This window comes from Alosa pseudoharengus, unplaced genomic scaffold, assembly GCF_046254945.1.
Source record: "Alosa pseudoharengus isolate Yale_2024_CS ecotype anadromous, Long Island Sound unplaced genomic scaffold, YU_APseudo_1.1 YU_APseudo_1.1_scf_6, whole genome shotgun sequence".
Classification (NCBI taxonomy): Eukaryota; Metazoa; Chordata; class Actinopteri; order Clupeiformes; family Clupeidae; genus Alosa; species Alosa pseudoharengus.
The window spans coordinates 40,794,962-40,807,183 of NW_027468848.1; the positions used below are offsets into that span (position 1 = coordinate 40,794,962).

The 12,222-nt window shown below is 44.7% G+C and overlaps 1 protein-coding gene across 1 annotated transcript in view; it reads right to left on the reverse strand.

Moving 5' to 3' along the window:
- Positions 1 to 138: 138 nt before the first annotated feature.
- The window catches only part of LOC143106164 (D-amino-acid oxidase-like), a 97,066-nt gene continuing 84,982 nt past the window's right edge, over positions 139 to 12,222 (reverse strand). The window contains exon 10 of the mRNA XM_076270372.1: positions 139 to 264. Within this exon, the coding sequence (XP_076126487.1) occupies positions 139 to 264 (126 nt within the window). The remainder of the gene's footprint in view (positions 265 to 12,222) is intronic.

The window sequence follows — 12,222 nt, forward strand, 5'->3', positions numbered from 1 at the left end:
TGTTTACCAGTTTGTTTGGTTCATGTGTCTCAATAACAATAATTCTGTGTTAATCTTTAAAACCTTCTATAAAACCTTCATTTTCACTTATGTTAACATTAAAATATCAACGTAATGCTGCTTTGTTGGTCTGCTGGGTCAAAGATGTGACTTTTTCTCCCATTGTTTCAGCTTCAGGATCTCCCCAAAAAGTCTTGCAGCCTCTTGGGCACAGCCACGATGAATAGTAAGCCCATAGCCTCCATGGCCATAGTTGTGGATAACCTGTGATAACGACATTTGTTGGGGCATTTTAACTAATAACTCACATGTATAGACAAAACTGTCATGATTAACATATTTGTCCCAACATAAATCATAAATATTTGCAATGGCTTTTTTATTTCTTCATCTTGTAATAATGGCTGTGTCAACCCAGTAAGTTTGTCACTAAACCACATATTTTAAATACACCCACGGTCCACGGTACACCCAGCAAAACACTTTATTTGAATCAAATCCAACATTTGATTTAGGTTGTATTTTGGTGTTCAACAAAACTGTACACTGCGTTCTCTAAACATGTTTTTTGATACCGGTAGAAGAAACCCTATTTGGAAATGTGTATTAAACGTTGTAATCAGGTGTAATCACAACATATGACACATTCAAAATAGGGAAAAACGTAACGTTAAATAATAAATACAAACACAATAATAAAAACATCTCCAACGTTTAAAGAGGGTGCTAATTTGGTGTTAATTCACTCCAACTAAAAACCAACATGAATGACATGTTCAAAATAGAACATAATTAATAACGTTTAATGGAGGTTTGATTGTTACATGATCTTCAATGCACCAGTTAATACTACCTGTTACTATGTAAAACAAAAGGATAGTCATGTGTCAGATGGTAGGGCCTAGGCATTGCTACTGCACAATGAGGTCATTACTGAATTGTTTTAATGACTGAAACATTTTGTTCTGAATATACAGTACTAGACAGTTTGCATTGTTAAACCTACTCAGGAGACCTATACCAGTACCAGGTTGAAGATAAAGTAAAACACTAGTTGCCGTCTAAGTATCACTGAAAAATCTGCAGTTTACTCAATGATGACCTTTTGAATAATAAAATAACTGGATGTGCGTATTAAAAACTGTTTTGTTAGCCTATAACCTACTAGGACTTAACCTGACCCTAGCCCAGGGGTGGGCAAACTTTTTGGCTCAAGGGCCACATTAGGTTTTGAAAATTGGCCGGCGGGCCACACAACCCCCCCCCCCCCCCCCCCCCCCCCACGACACACGCCTAAAAAAATAAACATTTTATAATTTAGTATGAAAAGTATTTGTTTTAAAATACTGCTAATTTGTTTTAAAAATACTGCTAATTTTATGCTGTTTAACAAATGTATAAATTGTACACTATCGCTTTAAGACAGTCGCTTTAATTCACGTTTATTTCTCAATGATCTTCTGCCTGCTCCACTATGGCTAGTGCTGTACCTACGGCTGGGCCCTCTCACAGTTTTTAAATGGTCAGTAGTGGGAACTACTGTTGCCTTCATGATTTCCTTTTAAAACTTTCTTATAAGGAGGAGATATCAATTATCAACAATCACAAGCCAGCTGGAACCTGCGGCTCTCTCTCCCTCTCGTGAGTGCAGACGCGTTCCCAATTAAATGGATTGCATATGTTCACGTTAGATCTGCTGCAAAGGAGATAACTAAGAGTTAACTAGTTTAACATGATGTTATCTCTATTTAACATGATGTTTTGACATTGACATTGTAAACGTTATCTAAGGAGAGTGAAAAGCAGTTTGCAGTAAAGCTAACCAACGTCTATCGCAGGAAAAAAATAGCGAGCAGCCTGATAAATAGCCTAAATGAAATGCTCGGCGGGCCGGATGAAAGTGCTTGGCGGGCCGGATCCGGCCCGCGGGCCGTAGTTTGCCCATCCCTGCCCTAGCCAGATGAATGTCGTTCCGCTTAGCTCTGGCTAGGGTCAGGTTAACTAGGACTATCCCAGTATAAAAATTCACCTCATAGATAGTGAATTACGTGACAATATTGGAGGATGCAAAATATCATCATCCTAGAGATGCACAGACCATGAAAGAGGAAGTAGGCCTATCAGTAAACACGCAGAAGTAGTAGGATGACAGTTGTGAATGTATGATACATTGACTGCTAGTTCCAAAGGCTGCTTAAAGGGATACCAGGCAAGCCTGATGCCTTTTCTCTATGAAGCTCCCCCTACCGTCTGTACGTTTTGATATGTGTGTGAGCCCTCGCTCGGTCTGAAGCTCTTTTCCTTTTTCTTTGCATCTTCCGTCAAGGGTTTTCGCTGCTTATTCGCCAGCTCTGCCATTTTACACACGTTTGCAACAATCACTAGCGTTTCGTTAGCCTGCCTCTGTGCTGGGGATGCAGGATGTAAACAGATCCTGCTTCTTGCGATGTATGAGACTTTGTGATACTGAAGGTCGGCGGGTAGGATACACCGAACTTGCAAGTGGGATATTCTTCCTACAGGCAGTAGGGGCGGGCGAGAGAGCCTTCATTCGTCCCGTTCACTCCCGATCCAGGTCACGGCACCAAACCTGCATTGTGTTGAACCTGCGTGAATCAGCCCTGCACACGCCCGAACTCGAACCCGCGAACAGCAGCACCTCAGATCGGAGTCGAGCGTGCTGACAGTTGAGCTTAAAGCCCAGGCTACTAGCACGCATGCCAGTAGCACTGTTGAGGTGTCGGGAGTGAGGTTTACTAACGTTCCACACGCACAGCTAAGCTAGCTGGCATCCATTACACTCGGCAGGCTACCTCGGAGAGAGCAAAAGAGGAAATAAACGTGTTTAAAATAACATTCCGAGTCCCGACAAAAGCCCCTGTAAATGTGCCGGTTTAAACCAACCACTGTGTGTGGTATTATTATAGCCTGATCATTAACTAAACCCATGTATGATGATTGGAGGTTTACACAGTTGCTGCCTGCTCAGGTCCACAACTCGTTTGAATATCATGCCATCATGATAACTGAGCCATACAAATTATACTTGGTGGTTATTTATCGCCCTCCAGGACAACTTGGGAACTTTGTGAACGAGTTGGACATTCTACTGTCTGCTATTCCAATGGATGCATGCCCATTATTAATCCTTGGCGATTTTAATATTCATTTGGATAACTCGTCTTCAATTGACTTCCTGTCCTTACTCTCCTCATTTAATATCACACGTGTCCACAGTCCTCCTACTCACAAGGCTGGTAAAGATCTTGATTTAATTCTGGTACGTAACTGTAATACAGACAACATTTTGGTTAATCCATTACATGTATCGGATCATCACTTTATCAGATTCTATGTGCGTCTCTTGGATAACCCAGCAGCTCCTCCTCCGATAATTTTTTTCCGGCGTAATCTCAGAAGCCTCTCAAGCGACCATTTGTAACATTAGTAACATCTGCTTTACCTACTCCTAGCTCATTCTTGGCACTTGAGGTTAATGACGCTACAGAGACTCTCTGCTCTACACTGGCATCTTGTCTGAATGCAGCATGTCCTCTTTCCTCAAGACCTACTCGTTCTAAACCTCGCCATCCATGGCTGACGAACAGTATAGTGTTACGACCCTGTGGGTCTTGTGTATTATGTGTGTTTGTTACTTTTGTTGTGTGCTTCCAGGCAGATTGGCTGCAGCTGAGGGGTGGTGTGAAACCCTATGACGTCAGGGTAGCCCGGCCCTTTAAAAGGGGGCTGACGTCACTGAGCTCGGTCTCTCGCTGGCTAGCTGTGGGGATCGTTCGTTGCCACCGTCGCTGCCGCACATCGTTGCCACTAGGGCCAGCCTCGGGCCTTGCCCGAGCAACTTGCCGTCATCTCTCTCACTCCCTGGGGTGAGAGACCAGGAGTGAGCGCCTGGCCGCCGAGGCCTACTTTGTAGGCCGTGTTTTTCTTAATTTAGACATTTTTCCATACTGGTTTTTTTTGTATTAATAAATACACCATTTTCTTAAGTTTTGTGTCTGCCCGTTTTTGTTATATCCCACAAGCCCTAGACCGGGATGTAACAAATGGGGGCTCTATCCGGTTTTTTGTTCCCAATTTAGCAACTTGGGCCTAAATTTCCCCACCTCCAGTTTTTGTATCGCTTTAAGCCCTCCTTACACTGACAGACTTTGGAAAGATTTGCAAAGATTTGGAAAAGATTTTTGAAAGACTACAGTCTCAGACCCTCTCACATCTAAAGACAAGTAAAAGAGTTTTAAGTCACAGACTATGATTTTGCAATGACTGGGGATCTTGCAAGGTCACTATTTACAAGACTGCAACTAGATTCCTTTAAATTATTACCCATCGTGCAATAGATATCAACAGGAACTGAAATGATATCCTACTAAATTCAAAGCCATATTTTCGTGTTTCTGCAGCATTGTTTCATGCATGACATCCCTAACCGATATAGAGTTGTTCCTACACGTGGAAGAGCCGACTAAATATGTATAAGAAATGACAAATATTATAAGAATAACAAATAATCATATAGGCTACAGCTGTCGCCTACTTTGCCCCTTCCTGTTTGATGTTGAAGAGAGGTCACTATTGGTTTTTATAGTTCACGTCAGTATTTGCATGAGCCACGACTAGAAAGACTTGCGATAATATCAAACATGTTTAATATTGTCGTAACGGCAAAACTAGAAAAGGACTGACTCCGACTGACTTAAAACCGCTAAGATTGGCACCTTACACTAAACGATCTAGTTGACGGGAGCGCGCCGCGATTCCAGTACAACTCCCATGATTTCTGTCCGACTTTGGAAATTTAGTCGCCGACTGTGAAAACAGACCAAAATCGTACAATGTAAGGCCGCCATTAGTCGTGCCGTCGTATTGTTTTGGATGTGGTAACAGTCTTTTTTTAGGAAGCGCGCTTGCGACCAAGAGGCTCTGGTGAGTTAGTATTTTGATTATTTTTTTGATTTGGTGGTGGTTTTGTGAAGCAACCCCGGGGGGAGGTTCATTGCGAACTTCCAATTGGTACGCTTCGAAGATAATTAGGTTTATTTTTAGTTTATGGGTATTAGGGTCCAGAGCTTCGCCCAGTCTGGGTATTGGTTAAAGCGTTGCTTCGTTAAATGATTGAGCACATTATAGATGGGCAGACTAACATTAGATTTTTGTTTTTGTCATTTTTTGAAGTTCGTTTTTTCGCTTGTGTGCGTCTGGTGGCAGCTTCGTAGCCAAGTGCCTTTGTTTTCTGTTCGTGGCAGTAAGTGGCAAATTCTTTTTTTTCGTGGCTTCTGATATTTTTCCCGAGCTGTTGGTCCGAGCATTCATTTTTGGGTTAGAGGGGGTAGCCTAGAAATTAGATAAGCCTTTTGTGAACGACTGAAATTGGTCGTTATTTGTTAAATTTGACTACCGCAGACTGAGTTAATTCGGCTATATTTTTCGGCAGTGTTTGTCCCAATGTCTGCGGTTGAAGAATTTATTAAAAGTCCTTCCGAGGATCTTTTGTCGGCTTGCACTAAGGACCAATTAGAAAAAATTGCAGAGCATTTTTCAATCACACTTACTTCAGAGGACAAGAAGCGTAAGGAATTGCTCCTTAAAGCTGTGGGTTTAGGTTTAGTCGTTAAAAATATTCTGCCTGCTAGAGAAGGTATAGTTTCTCCTGTGTTGTCATCTGCGAGCAATGCTTCTGATCGGGAACTGAAAATTAGAGAGTACTCCTTTGAAGAGCGTAAATTACAGTTAGAAGCGGCACGCATACGTGCTGAACGAGAAAATTGGGTGGTTAAAGAGAAGGAATTGGATAAAGAACTTGAAATTAAGAAATTAGAGATTCAGCACGAGCTTGATTTAAAAAGGTTAGAGCACGAAGCAGCGGAGAATGAGCGTCAGCGCGAACACGAACGCGATGAGCGTAACTTTCTTCTAAAAAAGCTTGAGATAGAATTGGAGGATAAGAGACTTACCATCGCTCAGCCAGTTCCTCCAGTTCCCTCTCGAGATTTAAGTCACTCTCCTGTTCACTCCCCTGTTCACTCTCCTGTTCGTCCTTCTGCTTTAGGCCTAGGCCTATTGTCGGCTCCTGTGGGATCAGGTTCTGCTGCTCCGATGGGCGAGATTGACACCGCGCCTTTACTCTCGGCTGCCCTGAATACTTCAGATGCGTCTGATGTACATGCTCCCTTGAGAAATCCCGATAATGTCCTTCCATTTGCTCCTGGTCTTCCTTTGCCATTGCCCCCAGCTCAACCTTTTGATGTGAGTCGCAACACTCGAATGATTCCGCCCTTCAACGAACGTGAGGTTGAGAAATATTTTTCGCATTTCGAGAGAGTTGCCATTACGTTGAGATGGCCTGCTGAAGTCTGGACGTTGCTATTGCAAACTGTCTTGACTGGCAAGGCACAGTCTGTATATTCTGCCCTCACCGTGCAACAAAGTTCGGACTATGACACAGTTAAAACTGCAATTTTAAATGCCTACGAGTTGGTTCCTGAAGCCTACCGTCAGAGATTTCGTGGCCTTCGCAAGTCCGACAACTTCACTTTCGTGGAGTTTGCGAGAGAGAAAGAGAGTGCTTTTGACAGGTGGTGCACGTCACAACATGCACACACGAAAGAACATCTTCGTCAGTTAATTTTGCTGGAAGAATTTAAAGGTTGCATTCCAGAGACAGTAGCAATGTATTTGAACGATCAAAAGGTAACAACCTTGGCGCAAGCTGCTGTCTGTGCAGACGAATTTGTTCTCACGCACAAAAGTTTGTTTCAGTTCTCTTCTCTGCCTCGTCGTTCTTCAGCTCGGCCTTCCAGTCCGAAGCAGAGCTGGAGAAATTCAGAATTTAGTAAGCCATCTTTGGAAGGGGAATCTCGTGAGTGTTATTATTGTCATGAGGTTGGCCACCTCATTGCAGTATGTCCGGTTCTGGAAAGGAAGAACTCGTCTCCGAAGCGACAACATTCGAAGAGTGCTGGCTTGGTGCGCACTCTAAGTTTAGACCATTCACACGGGGGAATTGACAAAGTTTATGATCCGTTTGTTTTGGAGGGGATGGTGTCTCTCTCAGGGCTTGAGAGGGATGGTGTCCCTGCCAAAATTTTACGCGATACTGGTGCAGCCCAGTCGTTTATTGTTGCTTCTGTTTTGCCGTTCTCTGAGGAGACGTATTGTAGCGCTGATGTGCTAGTCCAGGGAATTGAGCTCGGAGTTTTAAAAGTCCCATTACACACTGTGCACCTTGAAAGTGATTTGGTCTCTGGTTCTTCCGAAGCTACCTATGGAAGGGGTAACCTTTATCTTGGGTAACGATTTAGCTGGGGGAAAAGTTATCCCTAGTTCGAAAATAAGGTTTCACGGTTTGACTCCGATAACAGAAAATTCTGACTTCGACTCTAGGCTTTCGCAAGTCCTGCCAGCATCCCAGTCAGAAAAGAACATCCACCCTGTAGGTTTGCCTGACATTTTAAAGTCTGCTAATTATCAGTCTGCGTCACCTCGCGCCAACTTCGCACCTCGGTCGCTGTCCATGTCCGGTGGTGCTGAAGTTCGTTCGTCGTTACCTATAGACGGAAATCAGATCAGGCTTGCGCATGTAACTGACACCACTTTGGCTAGTTGCCACGCTGCAGCTTCTGGGATGGGAGGTGTAGCCAATAAGTCTCTGAGATCTCGCAAGAAAAGGAAAATCCCTATGAGACAGAAGACTGCTGGTTGTCCTGTGCCTGTCTTTTGCCAAAATCTTTGTATGTATTTGTCTGCTTTGTGTGTTAAGGATGTGCAGAGGTTGAGTGTGTCTTTTCCAGCTCTCTCCTCAGATACTCCCTCCTGTGCCGATGACCACTGTCACCATATGGCTGTGGGTTAGGCCTAACATCTCTCTGTTACACATCATGGGAGATTTAGTACCTGTGCAGGTGTCTCACTCACTAACCAGTTGAATGTGATCAACATTAGATGTTGATTTTTGGTGGTGGGGGTGTTACGACCCTGTGGGTCTTGTGTATTATGTGTGTTTGTTACTTTTGTTGTGTGCTTCCAGGCAGATTGGCTGCAGCTGAGGGGTGGTGTGAAACCCTATGACGTCAGGGTAGCCCGGCCCTTTAAAAGGGGGCTGACGTCACTGAGCTCGGTCTCTCGCTGGCTAGCTGTGGGGATCGTTCGTTGCCACCGTCGCTGCCGCACATCGTTGCCACTAGGGCCAGCCTCGGGCCTTGCCCGAGCAACTTGCCGTCATCTCTCTCACTCCCTGGGGTGAGAGACCAGGAGTGAGCGCCTGGCCGCCGAGGCCTAATTTGTAGGCCGTGTTTTTCTTAATTTAGACATTTTTCCATACTGGTTTTTTTTGTATTAATAAATACACCATTTTCTTAAGTTTTGTGTCTGCCCGTTTTTGTTATATCCCACAAGCCCTAGACCGGGATGTAACAATAGTCTCAGTACGAAAGGAACTTAGAGCTGCTGAGAGGAAATGGCGTAAATCCAGAGATGGAAATGATCTTAGTAACTAATGGCGTTTGTAACAAACGGAAGTTCGGGAGGAGCATGACGGAATTTGCCACGCCTCCTTCAATCAGACAGGTTATTTATTCGCAGTCTGCCTCTATCTGCCGAAGTTGCAGCATCGGCGTCACTCCGCTTGCAAGGAGAGCTACTCCGCGGACCATATCTTTAATTAGAGCAGAGTTGGATGTAGGATCGATTGCCCTCGTTTCGCAAGGAAAGCAGACCTACGTCGCCTCCTCCAACAATCAGTTTATCTTTCCTCTCCTACTATAGCCGATCAACCGAGCACCAGCGCCGCAGCGCGGAGCTCCGTTTCTCCGGCGTCTCCCCCTCTGTTCATGCAACATGTTTTTCAACTCCGCAAGTTATGGCAGCCCGCGTGCAGCCCTCTACCTTGTCTTCCGCTACTGCGGCCTCTTTCTCTATTCCTAAACAGCTTTCCCCCTGCTCACTCAACGCAGCAAGTTATGGCAGCCCGCGTGCAGCCCTCTACCTTGTCTTCCGCTACTGCGGCCTCTTTCTCTATTCCTAAACAGCTTTCCCCCTGCTCACTCAACGCAGCAAGTTATGGCAGCCCGCGTGCAGCCCTCTACCTTGCCTTCCGCTACTACGGCCTTTTTTTCCAGCTAATCAACCCTCCCCACCTTTCTCTTTGCCTACCTAGGGTGCTGCGCAACCTCCTCTCCCTTCCCCCGTAGCGACCGCGTCGCTACTTTTTCCCCTTTCCCCTTCATCTCCCGACGGCGCGAACCGCGTTCGAGCCCGCGTTTTTCCCCAGCCAGGGACCGCGTCCCTGGTTCTCCCTCACCCCTCTTTCCCTGGATTGGTGCCACCACCCTATAGGCTACCGTATCGGCATCTCATCTGAGACCATGTCTACATTAAATAGTAATACAATTTAATCTATGTGGTCATCACAAATAATGGCGCATCGCTTTAACTCAATGAAGACAGCTGATACACAGGAGCTGTTGCTCTGTCGCTTATTGCCAAGAGGGCAAGGAAGGAATTTTTCTCCTTTAAATGTCGGAGTTTTTTCGCATTCCTCTGTGTTCATTGAGTGTCAGCATAGCCTATCTGACCAAGGGAGCACCTGCACCTGCGTGTAGCTCTGCCCTGTTCCTCGGAATCCTCTCTAATAATGTGTTGCTGCTCATCACTTCTCTTGCCGTTATAGCTACCACAGTTAGCTACAGCAGCCTATTTTAATTGCTTAGGCCTTACTAGCCTACTAAACATTGGGGTGCATTAGATGTTGAACTTCACACCGCGCGTGTTTGGGCTGTCATTTTCAACATCTACTCTCTCCTGCAGCCCTATACAATTTGGCTAATTAGTTTTTCCATCGCATGGAAAGATCCCCCCTCCAGACTACGGACGCTCCGTTACTCGCTTTCAAACGCAGCTCAACACTGTTCTAACGCAAATCGGAATCCCAGCAGGCCGTTACATATTTTATGGTGCAGCCACCAACGCGGCAAATAACGGCCTGTCCGATCAAGCGCTCAAAACTCTCGCCCGTGGTCCTCGCCTATCCGACGTCTACGCCTATCACTCTTATATCAGATCAAGTCTCTCTGATCTGAGGGAATTAGCGCACCTCGCGCTCTCGCGTCGAATTTGTTCGCGTGGTCCTGGCTATAGGGTCCCTCATCTTTAATGCATTTTTTGGGGTGTATTGCGGAATCCTGTACGACTCCTGCCTGCGCAGTTGACTCCTGCACGATCCCGCAAATCACTTCAGGACCCTGGCCAGAGACTTCGCCAAACATGCTTTTCTATTATGCTATTATATCTGTTTGCAAATTACGGATGTGAACTAGTGAAATGGCGTTTGTAACAAACGGAAGTTCGGGAGGAGCACGACGGAATTTGCCACGCCTCCTTCAATCAGACAGGTTATTTATTCGCAGTCTGCCTCTATCTGCCGAAGTTCCAGCATCGGCGTCACTCCGCTTGCAACCCACCACCTCCCCTTACGCCTCCCGTCTTCCATAGTTCAAGAATAAGGGGGTGTATTGCGGAATCCTGTACGACTCCTGCCTGCGCAGTTGACTCCTGCACGATCCCGCAAATCACTTCAGGACCCTGGCCAGAGACTTCGCCAAACATGCTTTTCTATTATGCTATTATATCTGTTTGCAAATTACGGATGTGAACTAGTGAACCAGTCTTTGCTGTCATCATTTTCATCCACTGTTACACTTGCAAAAAAGGCATTCTATCAAAGCAAGATTGAGAGCGCCACTGACAGTAGAAAACTTTTTTCTACTTTCAAATCTCTTCTCAATCCTCCACCACCCCCATCAACTACTTCACTGTCAGCAAATGACTTTGCAACATTTTTCACTGAAAAAGTAAGTGCTCAGTTTGATGCTCCTATAAGGAGGGCTTTGCCTTGTGTTAGTATGACCGCATCATTTGACTCTTTCTCTCCTCTTGATGAGGAAGCAGTCTCTCAATTGCTTCAGCGATGTCGTCCAACAACATGCCCATTAGATCCTGTCCCGTCCACTCTTCTACAGTCTATCTCACCCGCTGTTCTACCAGCAGTCACACATGTATTTAATGCTTCACTCAGTTCTGGAATAGTTCCTTATTCTTTTAAACAGGCTAGGGTTACACCTCTGCTAAAGAAAAGTACACTTAATCCAACTGAGGTGAAGAACTACAGACCGGTCTCCCTTCTTCCTTTCTTGTCAAAGGTTTTGGAGAAAGTGGTCTTCAAGCAAGTTTGTGACTTTCTTCATCAGAATAATCTACTAGACCCTATGCAGTCTGGTTTCAAGAGTGGTCATTCTACTGAAACTGCTCTTCTGTCTGTGACTGAAGCATTGAGAGTCACAGACAGAAGTCCTCTGCTCAGTCATCAGTATTAATTCTACTAGATTTATCTGCAGCCTTTGATACTGTTAACTAGGGATGTCCGATATTGGCTTTTTTGCCGATATCCGATATGCCGATATTGTCCAACTCTCAAATTTCGATTCCGATATCAGCCGATACCGATGTCGATATGTGGGTTATTTTTCCTCAAAACTAATTTAGGTAACATCACATATCTCCTGTTGTGGAATTAACACAACATGCTTAATGTTATTGTGATGCCCCACTGGATGCATTCTTGAATGCAACAAGGCTTTCCAAATGTTAACATTGTCTGTGCAAAATAAGAAAAATACTTCAACTTAATTTAGGGAAAAAGTGCCATGTTTATTTTATTTTTTTTAAATTGTCTCAAACAACAGTTTGGATTACACTCCCTGAGGTAATCTTGACAATGCCCACAACAAATAGGGCAAATTTGACTTCTTCACAAATGATAAAACATTGTACCTGAACAACTATGTGCAACATAGCAGAATGTAAAGCCAACTAAAATAACAGGCATAGTGTATGACAGGCTACCCTTTTTCTGTGTTAAATGAGCCTGCATTTGTAGGATGCTTCATGAACTGTTTCTTTAAAGGAACACGCCACCCAATGTCAGTAGTAATATATGTTCTTACCTTAACTTTCACGAGTTGAGTCATACCTCTCCCGTGTCCGTACGTGCACTCAAACGCTCTGGTGCGCGGCTGGACTGTGTTAGCATGTTGCTATGCTAGCGGGCTTTGACGGCAACTAAGCGTAGAAGCAGGCCTGCCAACTTTTCAAAAAACCTTGGAGTGAGATTTGGTGGGGCCAACCAAAATTTTGCTGTGTCAATTTTTT